Here is a 17456-nt window from a genome sequence, read left to right as displayed (position 1 = left end):
TCTAAATTATTTCCTCATATATTTCTATATTTTTTTAATAATGAATCTATAATGAAAATTTCCTAAAATAAAAACATTTTTTTGTCTGTTGATTAAACTTTTTTTTAAGTATTCGGGAAAGATTTAATTTCCCATTAACCTAAGATAACTTTTCTTTATTAACTTTAATTTTCTAGAAGTATGAATTTGAGGAGATTTTTGGTATTTGTTTCTTACCCCTAATAATATTAAGTAGGAAGAAACAAATGAAGTAAAAGCAAAAGCACATGCACGCATATCTTTCTGTGCGGAAAGGACGAAACCCCCCTTTGCCTCCGACTGAAGCTAGATTCAAAGGCTCACACATCCTCATCACAGTCCTCATCCTAAGAACTTCAAGGCATGACATCTTGCCTGTGAGCAGTTGGACAAATATTAAAGATTTTCCATTCATCAAACCGTCCGAGGATTTACTGTTATTGCTCATCGAGATTGTTTAAGGTTAAAATCGAAACCCATTGTTGAGTATTTGAAGTGTGACATTTTTAATAGTTATGGCGCCCGGAATCTGTAGTAACAGCAACAGTTCACAATTCACATGCAAGGAGTTTAACAAGTTTCTAGGGAAATATGGCACAATATACATTTTGACAGCGAGCGCTAGTGAACGGGTCAAGGACCTGAGAAACTAGAAATATCTAGATAGCAAGAACTGCGCTCTTCAGCGTTCAGAAAAAGTTGCAAGATTGATTTTGATAGTGCAAAATTGGCACCAATAGCAGTGAAGGCAAGAGTTGTTAAAAGACTAGGAAAAGTTTATTATGAACTGCAGGATGTAGAAGGAATGTAGGAGCATTCATTAAAAACATATTTGGTTATAGCAGAAAAAATCTTAGCTTTGCCAAACACACGAAAAAGGAGGGGGAGATGATGATGTAAATTTTGTGAAATATAACAAAATTCCTTTGAATTGAATTAGAATTATTATTGAATTAATTTGAGATAAAGGAAAAGTAACATTTGAATTTTGAATTGAAGTATGGAAAAGATTATTTAAAGAGAAAAAGAGAACATTAAGAATTTTCAAACGGAGAAGGCGTAAAAGGAAAGAAAGGAATTTAACAAAGAAAGTCAAATAAAAACGTCGCACAGTAGGATGGAAAAAAAGTGGAACTAAGTGTGCCATTTTGGAACGGATAGAGATATTTTCATTTGCATGGTTACAGCTGAGGTGTTATCCAGTTTATGTGGCAGTTATATGCAGGGCCATAGAAGAACCAGGGGCCCATTGGTGGGCCTTCAACGTAGGTCACCTCGGCTCTACAAAATTTTGTTCGGGCTAAAAAAATTGTTTGTGCAAGCGTTTCTGAACCGATTTCAATTTTGTTTTTTTTTTTTTGTTGCGATATAGGCTAAGGTCCGATTCTTCAGTCAAAAGCTATGAGAGTTACAAATCAAAAAATGTAAAAAGTCAATTATTGGCATTTTTTCGTAAAAAAAATTATTTCATTGTTTCGTCTCTATACAGAAAACTTGGCACAGCACCATCAATTTTGCTTACTGCACTGTTAAGAAGACTTAATGCAGATGCGTTTTATTTTATATAAATTGTGTTAACTCTAATAGGAGATCAGTAAAGTACAATATTGGCATTTTTACCAAAAAAAAAAAAAAAAAAATGGGAAAAAGGCGTGTGCTACAATAAAATGCAAAAAATTTAAACAAGAGCTTTTAGTTCTTATTATTTTAGTTCTATTATTTGGGTAAAATTTAAAATGAGGCCAAAAAATACACTTTTGTGAAAAAATAAAATTCAAATTGAAAATATCATAAAAATAAAACTACTAAAGATACTACTCTAATTTTTCTATTTGTAGATGAATATCTTTTTTAAAAATTTTGGGCTCATTTCTTAATGAAAACACCTAAAATCCCCACTCTGGGGAAAGATGTTTGCAAAATTGTCATTTTTTAGTAAAATGTCCGCAGAGGCCTCAATCCTTGGAAATTGCAAAAAAAAATTATCCATGCAATTAGTTATTACTTGGGGCAATAAATATATTTTGTCTTAGCTTTGCTCTTTGATAACTCGAAGGGTTTTTCCAGTTTTTTTGTTAAAACATTCCAATATTGTACTTCACAGATCTCCTATTAGAGTTAACACAATTTATAAAAATTAAAACGCAATGAAATATATATATATATATATATATATATATATATATATATATATATTTTTTTTTTTTTTTTTTTTTTTGGAAAAATTCCACTTTTTCAAATTTTTTGATTTGTAATTCACATAACTTTTGACTGTGGTATCGGACCTTAACATATATCGCAACAAAAAAAATAGTAAATTTTATTAACTTTCTAAATCAGCTTTAACAATCAGAAATTGGTTCAGAAATTTTTCCACAAGCAACAAAATGGGAAAATTGAAAAATAAATTGTTATTCAAATTTCTTGGACTCTATAAAAGATATCCCGCACATTAAAATTTTGAAAATTGGACCATAAATGCGTTTTTGACAGCCAGAACGAAATTCAAGGGCCTTGAAATTTTGCATATAAACTGAATAACACCTCAGCTATAACCATGTAAAATTTCATGAAGCCGTGAAAAATTAATAAACTCTGTTAAACGTGAGAACTAAAATCAAATTCGAAATTTCATTCATTGATTCCGGTCAAAACAAAAGACGTCCATGGTTGACTAGGACAACAATTTTCGCTAAAAGTGCATCCATAATCTATAGGACGATGGTTTGGATTGTAATTTGGAAAACTATCAAAACTTGAAAATTGTTTTGAAATATTGAACAATTTGGAGACATTTTAAAATTCAAAACTGACATTGCAAGAATGAAGAACATGGTGTCTGATTTTGTTTATTAATATACAAAATTACACTGCATTTAAATTTTTTTATTAACGTCCTTGCATTTTTGTAAATTACCACATTTCGTAAAAGTCAACAAGCGCTTGTCGGCGGATTATCAAGATTTACTTAATTTTTATAATTATTTTAATCCTCGCTAAAATTAATACGCAATAATTTAACTTTCACTTTGGTAATTTTACAAAAATTACTTGTAAATATCCATTTTATTTATTTAAAGATAATACGTACGCTTATTTTACCATTTTTCTTGAGCTTTGTAGTTTTTCTTGTTTAAATATAACAGTTTTCGAGAGTATGTTTTGCTAATTTCACGAAATTGAAGACGTAATCTAAAAAGGTTAGTGGGCTGCGAAATTATTACAAGTCGGCATGGTTAGGCGGTTCATACGGGAATGCAGGGGCTAATAAACAGTAATTTCTCCTCAAAATTAGTTTGTCGACACAGAGCACTTAATTTTCGCTACCTATAATCTTAAATTAATCGTAACCAATCTAGACACCTACTTTCTGCAAGAACACCCCCCATTTGCCCTGATCACGACCGGGTTCAAAGGTAGTACGTGCAAAAAGTATGTGGTCGGTAGGTAGTGCAGTGGATCGTTACACTCGCATAACTTTTGATTGTATAGTCAAAACCTTGGAGCACGGTTCCGTGATTTTTATTAATACCAAACGAATTGCCCCAAAAAACCCCCAACTAAAATGTTTTTTTCCCAAAGGCTAGTACTACGTTCTTTTTGCGGAAAAATTTCCCAAAATTGTTCTTTCGCTGGTTTGAAAAGGTTACCACATTTGATTTTTTTGTGTTTCTATGGCTAAAATGTTGCCATTGGCATATAAAAATATTAAATTAATATGGCATCGAACAACGTGTATGTGTACACACAGTGTATGTGTGGCTACTGTACTGAAATTCATGCATGTGTTGTAATTTCACCCAAAACCCACCCCATCGTAGTTAATAAATAATGAAACACAAACAATTTAAAAACTGACAAAAGCAGAATTAATTAGTAAAAATAATTAGATTTTGTATTATTTTCACTGTTATAAGTTAAATAAGCACAACTTTCCAAAAGTCTTTGTCAGCATCTTCCACTTTTATCCAAATATTGTTGTTGCAATTGCAAGACCAAAAGCACAACACATTCTTATTTCGTACAGATTGATTGATGATTTATATTTAAAAAATACTTTCTTATTTATGCATCCACAAACACTTTATTATTTTCCACCCAGTGTAAATACATGTGAGCAACATCACTAACACTAACAAACACTCACTCTTACGTTTATTTTGCGTCAGAAAATGACTTATTGCACAGCGACTGCGGTTGTGCTCTCAATGAGCGTCCCGAAATGTATGTTTTCCGTGGATGAAAAAACAAGTTATGACGAAACGAATACATTTCGGCAAAATTTTCATTTGTTTTTTTATATGGAGTTCCAATGCAAAAACCGAATATAGTACCGGCCTTAAGGTTTGTACTATTTATGGTTTTCGCGGTGAAACTGCATATAAAAAAATGAGCGGAAAATTTTGCCGATATGTATTCGTTTCACTATAACTTGTTTTTTCATCTAGGGGAAATTTACACTTCACGGCGCCCATAAAGAGCACAAGCTGCGCAAGAAGCCGTTTTCTTACGTAAAATAAATGCGATCCCCAATCTTCTAATTGTAACTAAGTGTTTGTTAGTGTTAAGTTAGGAAATCCGTGCTACTAAAGCCGGGCAATGACAAAGGAAATGCTCCAACGTCTCATCATCTTCCCCGCATGCCCTACACATGCTATCATTGCCGCACCGATATTACATAAGTGAGCTCGTAGTCCTATGATACCAATAGCTATTCTGACATAGGATTTCCGCCGTCCTACCGACCGTTTCGCTGTTCCACAATGTTGCATGCGCATTCGTCGCCCACTCCCTTAACTCGGACTGCGTCGACCCGAAAGGCTTGGGTTTAACCAAGTTTATTGACGGCAATCCTCTGGCATTCACCGCCGAATCGTATGCCCCTTCATTTCCCTTTACACCTTTATGGCCCGGCACCCAAACGATGCGGATTTTGCCATCCTCATAGGAGCGTTAATCTCCTTCTTACACTGCAAGACTGTTCGTGACTTTACCCTCCTGGTTGTTATTGCCCTTATGGCAATTTTACTGTCGGTAAAGATGTTCACACTCGACGTCCTCGCGTTAACACCACACTTCAGGTATTCCGTGATCGTCCGATTCTCCGACTGCAGAACCGTATTATGGCCAGGCAGTATAAAACAGATCTCAGTCCCTGGGTTCTCAATGCAGACCCCCATGCCCACTCTGTCGTCTAGCTTTGATCTATCCGTGTTACATGATCTTCCATATAGCAATACTAGGGTTCCTTCACTCGAGTTTAAGGTTCATCTCAGGTATCCGATCGGAAACATTTTCCCTTCCTTCCAGGTTTCCTATCGTCGCCTCGATTATACCGCGATGGTATGAGCTGCTCTCAGCTTCAGTCCATTCTCCCATTGCCTTAAGTCTCATAGCCGCAGTGCCTGCCTCACACTTAATCTGTATGTCAATGGGTCGGATATCTAGAATAGTCTCCAGTGCCCTATTGGGCGTGGTTCCATCGCTCCGACTATTCCAAGACAACATGTTCTCTGAGGAAACGTGGTGCGTTAAATTGACCCACCTTCGTCTTCCTCGTGAACAGGCATATTTCAGTCTTCTCTGGATTAACATTGAGACCTCTGGATCTAGCCCAGTCATATGCCATATGCAAGACCCCTTCGGCCATTCTGCATAGCTCGTTCTGATCCTTACCCCTTAGAAGTATTATAACATTGCGTAGCAGACGGGTTCAAATCCCTCCTCAGTCAGCATTCGTAATAGGTCATTTATGGTGGACCGGATCCACCCAGTACTGGTCTAAGGATTGGATCAGTATGTCGGTCCGCACATTATTAAAAGCTCCCTCGATGTCAATGCATACCACCAGGGTGTACGTTTTGGCATCGAGGGATTCTTCTATTTTATGCACAACAATTTACACAGGTTGAGATGTTTTGCAAATTAAATTTTTTTACACTTCAACACAAATTCACCATGCAATATTGTTAAAATTTATTGTTTCTTGTTTCTGTTGCAAAATATTGTTTGTTTAATAATTTTTTAGGAAAAAATTTAATTCTTTTTTTTTTTGACATTATTCAGGGCTGTATTTGTTTGATACAATTTAGGAATTTATTTGTGCTCACATGCTTTGAATGACTCGTTTTTATAGCAAACAAGGTGTTTTTCCCTTTTAAATTGTAAAGAAAAAACGACTCGTTTTCATAGCATTATAAAGGAAAAACAAGTCGTTTGCCCAAAACAGTTTTGGTCTGAACACAGTATAAGTGTATATTTTTTCTCTTTACTGAAGCATGTATGAACCTTAATATAGTAAATAAATAAGAGAGCCTTAGCCGAACTTGTGTGATGTAAGAGATGAGTCAATTGTATTTTTTTCAAATGTGTAAACGTTTTTATCTTTTGTAAAATTAATGTTGTATTAAATTCACAGTTAAAACTCTGAGGAAGATTATCGGGGGTGGTCGGACTTTTGGTAAAAAATTACAAATAAAACAATTATTCAATGACCTCAAGTCAAACCAAAGTTAAAAAATTTGTACAATTGGATATTGTCCGGATGCAGACCGGAAAGTTCTCTATTCGTACTATAAAGAGAAAAACAAGGAAATCTTATTTTAGCATTTAACTGGTTTTCTAGATCGCGATTTCCTTAAAAATATCAGAAAAGTACAATAGAATTAGAAGTAAAATGGGGAGATTGGATAATATGAAAGTAATATAAAATATAGTCCTATATAACCCATATTCAAACTTATGCTTCCTATGAATAAAACACTTGTATGTACGAAGCTTAAACTACAATATTTATTTGTCAACATTGTAGCATTATTATAAGCTTATAATAAATAGATCAACATACACACAGACGGAAATGAAAAATCATCAGGAGTAAATCTTTCGATGTGTTTGTAACGAAATAGCAACATTAATATATCTTGCTGTGGTGGAAACCAACATTAAATGCGGTTTAAAATTCTGAGTGGTTAGGGGTGAGAAGATGGCAACTTAGCCCCACCCTCCCTAGGGCCCATGGATTATTGGATTTTGAAATGTATTTCAAACTATTTTTAATCGTTTATTGAACACATGTTTAGTCATTGAAATGAATTTAGCTCTTAAGTTTTAGTATTTTTATTATTATTTATTAATATAAAATAAATTATATGTTGATCAGTTACAATGCAAATATAATACATATTAAAAATAGATTGTATAAAATATGCGCATATATTTGGATATACAGAGGTAAATATCCATATATTTTTGGATTTTTTTATATAAATAATTTGAACAAATATGTTCTTCTATAATGACAAATGTTTTATTTTTACTTTTCTGACTAGTTTGGCGCTGTAGTGGGAGTTAAGGTTTAATATGTCATTTATGTATTAGAAAATCAATTATTTGATGTCACTTGCAACAGATTAATCTTTACGTTTATTTTTTTAATGTATATGAGAAGAAAGCAAAGTTGTATTTGTTTTTGATACGGATCAGATTCAAATATAGAAAATTACCAAATACTGAGTTTAAAACAAAAACGTGATATTCTATATTTTATGCTGATCAATTCATATCAAATATTTTTATGTAAAATTTGTTCTGGAGAAAAATTGAGAGCTACTCGAGTCTATAAGATTGTTTACAAAATCAACACATTTCAGTTCATTATTAGCACGGCCGTTAATTACAAATGATGAAGGGTTTTCTTTATCTTCAAGAAGGCCCCCATTCACTGATGGTAGAGTATAACATTTTTCATCCGAATTTAAATTATTTGCATGTATGTGCCCACATTCTAATGTAGAACAAATGCCATTTTTATAAATCGATGATAATATTTCTGAATGCAAGTCGCCTTTTAATATATGATTGAATGAATTAAGTGAATTTAGAGACGATTTCGTTGATTCAATTTCAATTAGTGGTCGTATGGTGGTAAGCGGCGAAGAAGGAGAAGCTGATGTAGCAATAGAGTTATTCTTGGTGCTTCCAAGCCTTGTAGCGATATGAATCTCAATATGTTTTCTAGCCAACTCCACGTTGTCAGCTAAACCGGTTACTTCAAAAATAGGCTCTTTATCTCTTGACGGCGTAACAATATATGTTTGAGTCTCGTGTTGTATATGCTTTATTGTATTACCTTTGGTTCCAACAACCAAACCTACTAATCTATATGGAACTCGTACTTGTACGGTTACTTGTCCTGGTGTTTGTAAGCACGATGTATTATTGGTCTTATGAGTTCCCAGTAATTGTTGCTTATCTCCTAACGAAGGAGAATGAATTGCACCATTTTCATTAATGCGACGCGTAGCTCTTATTACAGTAAAATGTTCGGCAGCTGATAAAATTTCAAGTTTAGCTCTGTTTACATCTTCCTTTCGGCCAGTTACAACAAAAACAGGTTCTTCATTTCGAACTGGTGTCTTTATGTATGTATTTGTCTTGGCACGCAAAGCTTTGATTTTACAACCTTGTCGGCCAACAATTTCGGCAACATGTTCTGAGCTAGGTACTGGAACGCATTCTGTCATATTTTGTGATTTTTTTGAACGTTCATCGCTGATTAGGGGGGAAATTAAGGGTAATGTTTGACTAAGATTTGTGAGAGAATTTGTTCTGCTAATGTCGTTTCCTTCAATTATGGTATGGTTTTGATGTAAAGAAGTATTTGGAGAAATAACATCTGACTGGGTTTGTAAAATTACTTTTGTTGTATTTCCGTATGCATTATTCAATGTGGAAAAGCTTTGGCTTATTGATGACGATACATTGCCTTGAGTCTCGTTTTCTAGAAGTGGCTTACTTCTGACCGTAGGCGGCGCTGAGGGATCATTTCTTTTTAAATTTAACATAGTTAATTCTACTGCTAATTTCAAAGTTCTTTCGTCTTCAATACTTATACGCCCTTTGGCATAAAAATCTTCCGGTCTTGTGAGGACTTTTGACATGTCTTCCTGTTTTCTTAAAGGATATTCAGATTTTTTGAAAGCATCGGTTTTAGATAAGAAATATGTTTCTGTATTGTTGTTATAACCTCTGTAGACTGTAGCCAATAACGAAACATTAAGTGGGACGTCGTTTAAAGAGTTTTCCGATGATTCAATAAAATGGCTTGAAGTTTTCTCCAATGTCTGTTGTGGTAACTGGTGTGTTAAATGTGAATTAGTTGCAATTTGCTTGGGTGAATTCGTTACTGAGCAACTTTCGTATAAGCCTACGCTTCTATTAAAGCAAAATGAAGAGAAACAGGATGCTGACACTCTTGCTGCCGATGGAGAATATAACGTTTTGGAAGAAGATATTGGCGATTGTAAACAATTAACGGTTGTCATTGTAAATGAGGTGTCGTTAATGTGACAAAAAAGAGGTTTTGCTTAATGTTGGCGCTGGTAAACATTTTGTCACTCATAAATACCAAAGCATAATTTTTCCATGTATAACGTTCAGTGTCGTATGGTTGTATTTTTCATTTGTGGGTGTCCAATACATGCTCACAGTTGATACAATTTTTGTAGCTAACAACATTGCAGTAAATTATACTAAGTGCACATAATGTGGCAACAGTTTTTATGTATCACCGACCGGCTATGTAATTTGCAAACTTCATTGCAAATATTCTTTTTAATGTTTATATAGAGTTTCGCTTTTGTATTGGACTTAATTATTGTTATCATAATTGTTTAATAGTTTTTAATGCCAACTCATTTATCAGGCTATTATTTTTAGACTTTTTTCCTTTATTAAACTCTAATTTATTTCAACCTCGAGTTTTAATTAGCCAAGTTATTGTTAATTGTAAAGTTATGAGTTATAATTGTGCACAACATTGGATGCACAAAATTTAAGCAACAAAGCACTAATTGCCTTTTTTACATTACCGGGAAGAAAGTAAAGCTGTACATAAAGTTGACAGTAACATAGATTTAGACATGCGCATTAAACTTTTAATGTCGAAAAATTCACTACAACTGACGTAAGGAAATAAAAGTGCAGAAATGAGAATATAAAAAATAAGGGATATTCCGCATGCAACTAACATAAAAGACATTGGCGTAGTTAGACATTCTCTGCGGGGGGCGGTTGGCAGAGATGGTGGCTACATCCCGACTATTTTTTTTTTTTTGCTTTTTTATAAAAATGAAATGCAGTCGGACCTCGATTATCTGGCAAGTTCGGGACCGGAAACATTATGGATAATAGATTTTTTCGAATAATGGATTTAAATTTTTGTTTGCAGTTTTTACAATTATTTTTTATGTATAAATGGTATGTTGTGCTACACTTTTATGCAATAATATTAAACTGTTGTGTTTTCTATATTTTTATTACATTTTGTACGGAATGAAATGAAATAAAATTAGGCCCCTCCAAGAAGTCTATCAATTGAAAGACAAAAAGTGGATTTGGCTTTTAGTTTGTGTTAAAAGACCGAGAGCCGTTCTATTTCACATAAGCTATTATTTATTAATTCAGGATTGTTTAGAAAAAAGAAATAAAATATGTTGAGGATGATTCCGTGACACGATCGTTCACGTCGCTTGCCACTTTCCGACTATAACTCTTCGTCTCGCTCTACTCGTCAGCTGACTGTACTGGGTTGCCATCTTCGGAAAAATTTGTTAGCCCACAGTCGGCCATCCTATCATTGCATTCGTCCTCGATTGTACTGTCGTTGATTTCGTATCCTTCATCGCTGGTTTCGTTGACTTCAATGTGCGGGAGAACACACCATGGTTTCATCTTATCTGAAGCGTACACAGATGTGTAATGTCGTTGTTTACATATTAACCTCAGTAAATCTTCAATGACATAACGATCGCGATTCTGGATTTTCGTTATGATAAAAAGTTTTTTGTAGAGCGGTTACAATTTCCTGGAGGTACCACTCGTTTTCGACTAAAATTAGATCACCTTCTTCATATCGTCTAGGTTAAGCGTCAATCTTTTCAGCTGCTTCATCACGTATGTGGAATAAGTCGTAGTCGCTGATTACTTCGCTGTCATATAGTGCTAGATCTAGCTTGTTTTGAAAAATATCTCTTGGTCGGAACCCAGAGAGAAGCTGTTGTGACGTTTTTTTTATCCAACCGTTGTTATTATTTTCAAGCTGAGAAGTTTTATCATGAAAAATAGATAGAGATTTTTTTATTAAGTCTATAGATAACAAATATCCTTACAAACTACTATTCACATTTATAAATCTTATTATATAACATAAAAAATATATAACGTAATATAATATCTAGGACTCTTGTTTGAACCGTTGAGCGGAGCGGACGTATTGTTATATAGGTCATTATTTTTGGAAGAAAAATTTAAGTCACTCAAGGATAGCTGCGATAGCTGCCATTAGGCGGTTGAAGGTCTGCGTCTGTTTCCAGTGGAGCGGCAGATCTAGAGCCCGGGAGTAGGCTTAGAATGGACTCCTAAGACCCAACAGCTGCGGTGATGGTATCAGGCCATAGCATGTTGTCTGCTACTGAAACCTCGACTGGTGGAGCGGCTGCTTCAAGCTCCACTAGCCGACAGACGACTGGTCAGCAGGAGCTTTTCGCATGCCTATAATATGCCTAGGCCATCGGCCTTCTCGGCAAACCAACAAGCTCTTTAAAAGTTTGGAATAATAGAAGACGCAACGCTCTCAGGCTTGGTGCGAATGATCCTAAGACTCTCACCCTGCACATGCTACCCCAAAGAAGGCCGAACTTAGAACGCTTTTACTTGTGTCTTGTTTGTAATCAAGGTGCCGGTCGCATTTGTTGTGCGATTATCTTAAAATTTTACATAAGTCACTTTTTTGGTCCATGGACGAATGCTACTGATTTTGAACAAAATCGGTTAAGATTTAGATGTAGCTCCCATATATATCATTCAACCGATATGGACTTTTAAGGCTCTAGTATCATAATTTTATCAAAATCCGTTCAGTTTTAGATATACTTACCTTACTTTTAACGTAGTATAGCGTTCCAAGCACTTCGATCTTCTGCTTAGACTCCAAGTTTCGAAGTGTCTCCCACCACCTGATCTTTCTATCGGGCTTTTGATCGTACCGGTTTGCGTGTACCACCGTGTTTGTTTTCAAAAAACTTCCTTGCTGGAGCTTCTTCACCCATTCTGACAACATTACCTTGCCTACCCAGCCGTTGCTATAGTCGTCATATTTTTCGTGGTTCATACGACGTCTATGTTCTCCATTAACGCAAACTGGTCCATATATTTTACGAAGAATCTTTCTCTCAAACTCTCCAAGCATCGCCTTGTTTGCTTTCACAAGCACCCATGCCTGGAAACCATATAACAACACGGGTAGTATCAATGTCTTGTATAGTGTAATCTTCGTCTGTCGAGAGGTGGCCTTGTTTCCAAACTGCTTACTTAATCCAAAGTAGCATCTGTTTGCCAGCATTATTCTTCGCTTTATCTCAAAACTAGTATCATTCGTTTCGGATACGGCGTTGCCGAGGTAGATAAAGTTGCTGACTATCTCAAAATTGTGGTTCACAACTTTCTCTTTTTTCTTTGTCTGATCGGTGTTACAAGGCGTTTTGGGAGTTTAAACCATCCATTTCGTCTTATCTCCATTTACTGCCAGACCCATTTTCACTGACTCTCTTTCGATTATTTCAAAGGCTAAAGTTACTACTTCCCCGTGACCGACCTATGATGTCGATGTCGTCGGCAGAGGCGAATAGCATGTGTTCTCTTGTGATTAGTGTGCCATATCTATTCATATCTGCATCTCGTATAATCTTCTCCAGCACGATATTAAAGAGATCACACGATAGGCTGTCTCCTTGTTTGAAACCTCGTTTGGTATTTAATGGTTCCGAGAGATTCTTTGCTTTGATAGGGCCCAATTATCTCATTGACTTTACGTTTTCTCTCACGCAGTGTGCAATGGGGAGGAGACCTATTCCTCTGTAGTTGGTACATTCCGTCTTGTCTCCTTTCTTGTGTACGGGACATACTATGCTGGGATTCTAATCACCGGGTATGCGTTCTTCCAGCCAGATTGTGCAGGCAAGCTGGTGCATACAGCTTATCAGCGTGTCGCCTCCGGTCTTAAATAGATCAGCGGGTCACTGCTACTGGGACCTCATTCTGGCTAGGAGGTAAACATTCTGTACGATCATCAGGGATTGGCTCTGCGGTATCCTCTTCGCCGCCAACGTCAGCCATTAGCAGTTGGATAAAATGTTCTTTCTATATCCTCAGCATGCTATCTGTGTCAGTTACTAGATTTCCTTCTTTGTATCTGCAAGAGAATGTGCCTGCATCAAAGCCATCGATTTGATGTTTAATTATTTAGTAAAATTTCCGGACTTCATTCTGTCCCCTGTACATCAAAATGCGCTCACACTCACGTCTTTCCATTTTCCCTTTTTTTCTGCGGAATAGACGTTTCTCCCCTCTCCTTTTCTCCCGATACCTTTCCTTCATCTGGAGCGTTTTTTCTGGTTGCAGGGTTGCTCTATATGCCGCATTCTTGTCTCCCGTAGCATCACGACACTCTTGGTCGTACCATGGGTTTCTTGGGGGAGGTTACAGGTACCTAAGTACGGATTTCGCGGCATTTTCCATGGAGTGGGCAATAGTTGATACTGTGCTTTCATCAAGCAGTTGGGTCAGTAGAGTGAAATATGCCGTTGTCATCTGTTGTGTTTGCACCTTTTCAATGTCTAGCTTCCGTGCATTGTGAGATCGAACTTTTCTCGCCATGCTCAAACGGGTGCGAACTTTTGCTGCATCTAGGTAATGATACGAATCTATATTCGCTCTAGGGATCGATCATACATCAAACACGCTGAATGAATGCCTTCCATCTAACACAACGTGATCAATTTGGTTCCTCGTGTTTTGATCTGGTGAAAGATGTCTTCCTTCCCTATCTTCACATCAGCGGCAGCGGTCATATTCTCCCTCTAGGCGCTGGTTGAAAATATCCTTGGCTCAAATAAGGCTGATATTGAAGAATTTGGCTTTTATGCGGATTGTGGCTATCCTCTCATCCATCGGAGTAAAGCTTGAGACAAGGTGTTTCAGTCTCCGACTAACCACAAATCCACAGTATAGTTCGTCACCGTTTGGTGTTGTTGTGACTTCATTCCCAGTCCATCGAATTTCCTGTAAGGCAGTAATATCTGCCTCGTACTTCTCTAATACATCCGGCAGCGCGTATAATGCACCTTTCCTATGGAGAGTGCGGACATTCCAGGTGCAGATCCGCAAATCATGGTCCTTTTTTCGTTAGCGTGGGTCGTCAACTTTAGGGGGTCCATTTTTACTATTCCTTTGTTTCTCATAGGTACCCAAGGGCGGATTACTGGCCCAGCGCCCCAACCGCATGGGTTTATGGGATCGCACATGCATCCCTCGTTGTCGCGAGCCGCTTGCTCCAGGATCCGACTCACGCCTCCAGCCAATCCTTATCTGGGAACAGACCTTGATGTTGGCCATTGGTTACTTGATGGCACAAATAACTCGCCTCATCATCCGAAAGATCGGACCAAAATTATTGCTACTAGAGCCTTAAAAGGCCATATCGAATGAAAGATAAATATGGACGCTGTATGTTTATCAAAATATGAACCGTTTTTGTTCAAAATAAATAGCGTTCGTCCTTGGACCAAAAAAGTGACTTCTGCAAAATTTTCCGATAATCGAACAACAAATGCGACCTATACCTTGATCACAAGAATATTACATATCGAAAGAACAGAAACAAATTTTTGAAGCCGAGAGGAGCGGATTAGTATTTTATTTCAGAATTGTATGTAGTTTACGTTTTTCCTATACTATTTAAAAACAAATGGACCCGGCCTAATATACATGCTCTTCAATGTCAATTTTCAAAGAGCTTGAAATTGTGTAAATGCCAGCGTATTTATTATATTAGTTTAAGCATACTTTTTCCAGTAAACTTATTGGAAATTTATAACTATTGTTGGTGGCAAATTCTTAAAAAACGAATAATTTTTGACATAGAAATGAAATTTTCTTTTGTATCACGGGAAGTGATTGGTAAAGATGGCATACGTTGAACATATTTTTATACCCACCACCGAGGGATGGGGGTATATTCATTTTGTCATTCCGTTTGCAACACATCGAAATATCCATTTCCGACCTTATAAAGTATATATATTCTTGATCAGCGTAAAAATCTAAGACGATCTAGCCATGTCCGTCCGTCTGTCCGTCTGTCTGTTGAAATCACGCTACAGTCTTTAAAAATAGAGATATTGAGCTGAAATTTTGCACAGATTCTTTTTTTGTCCATAAGCAGGTTAAGTTCGAAGATGGGCTATATCGGACTATATCTTGATATAGCCCCCATATAGACCGATCCGCCGATTTAGGGTCTAAAGCCCATAAAAGCCACATTTATTATCCGATTTTGTTGAAATTTGGGACAGTGAGTTGTGTTAGGCCCTTCGACATCCTTTGTCAATTTGGCTCAGATCGGTCCAGATTTGGATATAGCTGCCATATAGACCGATCCTCCGATTTAGGGTCTAAGGCCTATAAAAGCCACATTTATGGTCCGATTTCGCTGAAATTTGGGACAGTGAGTTGTCTTAGGCCCTTTGACATGTTTCTATAATTTGGTCCAGATCGGTTCAGATTTGGATATAGCCCCCATATAGACCGATCCTCCGGTTTAGGGTCTTAGGCCCACAAAAGCCACATTTATTATCCGATTTTGATGAAATTCGGGGCAGTGAATTGTGTAAGGCCCATCGACATCCTTCGTTAATTTGGCTCAGATCGGTCCAGATTTGGATATAGCTGCCATATAGATCGATCCTCCGATTTATGGTGTAAGGCCCATAATAGCCACATTCATTATCCGATTTTGCTGAAATTTGGGACAGAGAGATGTGTTAGGCCCTTTGACACATTTCTTCAATTTGGTCCAGATCGGGTCAAATTTGGATATAGCTGCCATATAGACCGATTTCTTGATTTATGGTTTTGGGCCTATAAAATGCTCATTTATTGCCCGATGTCCCCGAAATTTGGAACAGTGAGTTAAGTTAAGCCCCTTGACATACTTCTGCAATATCGCACAGATCGGTCCAGATTTGGATATAGCTGCCATATAGACCGATATCTAGGTTTTAGGTTTTGGGGCCATAAAAGACGCATTTATTGTCCGATGTCGCTGAAATTTGAGACAGTGAGTTTGGTTAGGCTCTTCGACGTCCTTCTTCAATTTTGCCCAGATCGGTTCAGATTTGAATATAGCTGCCATATAGACCGATCTCTGGATTTAAGGTTTAGGGCCCATAAAAGAGGCATTTATTGTCCGATTTCGCCGAAATTTGGGACAGTGCTTTGTGTTAGGCTCTTCGACATGTTTATGCAACTTGCCCCAAATCTGTCCAGATTTGGATATAGCTGCCATGTAGACCGATATCTCGATTTAAAGTCTTGGCCCCATAAAAGGCGCATTTATAATCCGATTTCACTGAAATTTGACACAGTGTATTATGTTCGGCTTTTCGACATGCGTGTCGTATATAGTTCAGATCGGTATGAGGTATATGAGTATAAGGTATGAAATTTTCACCGAATTTTGATGAAAGGTGGTTTACATATATACCCGAGGTGGTGGGTATCCAAAGTTCGGCCCGGCCGAACTTAACGCCTTTTTACTTGTTAATAATACGAATTAAATAGTTATTTAAAAGTACAAATTGTGCATTGATCAAGATCATATTGTGGTCCCTTTCACAAACATCTATTGCGAAAAAAGTGAGAATGAGTCAAATATGTGCCTCGCTGCTATCATATACAGACAAAAACGTTCCCCATCTGAGTCGCAGAGTTTCTGGGTCTTGACAGAAAACGGCGCTGAGGACGGAAGATACCATATGTGGATCTAGATTTCGTGGTACTGTACGCAAAATGCTAAGATTGGCATTTATTACGATTCATTTTAAATATGTATATAAGTTAAATTGTTTAAAATACTCTTTACCGTCCAAGTCCCCGACAATGGATAGAGGTTCGTAATAGAAACGACAATGTTTCTTTTTTTATATATTTATATTTTTAAGCAATATATTTAATGTTATATACGCAATTTAATTCAATAAAATAAAAAGTTTTCATTCATTTGAAAAATATCAATTATTTATTTTTATTGAAACATTAAAAAAATGCTTTCAAATAATTGGTATATGGATAATTGGTTAATGGGATTTTTGATCGTATCATAAATCCAAAAATCATTAAATTTTTTTATTGAATTGTACAAATTGAAACTAGTTTTTAAAATTTTTCTGTGTACGCCATTTTTGAGTTTCAGAAGATCAGTGCTGCAATTCTGTAACCAACCTAACCAACCACCGAAACGTCCACTATTGGTGTGTTTTTTATGTGTCTGATCCACCTATGTGTCTGTGTCTTATATTTTACCAATTAAACATTATTGA

The 17456-nt window shown here is 36.4% G+C and overlaps 2 protein-coding genes and 1 long non-coding RNA gene across 3 annotated transcripts in view; 1 reads left to right on the top strand and 2 right to left on the bottom strand.

Moving 5' to 3' along the window:
* Positions 1–17456, top strand: part of LOC106092726 (uncharacterized) — an 82487-nt gene that overhangs the window by 23470 nt on the left and 41561 nt on the right. The gene's annotated exons all lie outside the window — the stretch shown is intronic.
* Positions 7182–9931, bottom strand: LOC106092725 (uncharacterized). The gene has a single exon (XM_013259642.2). It carries the CDS (start codon positions 9342–9344, stop codon positions 7593–7595), a length of 1752 nt encoding a protein of 583 aa, XP_013115096.2. The 5' UTR covers positions 9345–9931; the 3' UTR covers positions 7182–7592.
* Positions 10491–12289, bottom strand: LOC131995624 (uncharacterized). The gene is made up of 2 exons (XM_059364407.1): positions 11957–12289; positions 10491–11119 (listed from the first exon to the last, which is right to left on the bottom strand). Exons 1-2 carry the CDS (start codon positions 12266–12268, stop codon positions 10943–10945), a joined length of 489 nt encoding a protein of 162 aa, XP_059220390.1. The 5' UTR covers positions 12269–12289; the 3' UTR covers positions 10491–10942.

This window comes from Stomoxys calcitrans, chromosome 3 (genome assembly GCF_963082655.1).
Source record: "Stomoxys calcitrans chromosome 3, idStoCalc2.1, whole genome shotgun sequence".
Lineage (NCBI taxonomy): Eukaryota > Metazoa > Arthropoda > Insecta > Diptera > Muscidae > Stomoxys > Stomoxys calcitrans.
This window is presented reverse-complemented; position numbering and strand designations above follow the sequence as displayed.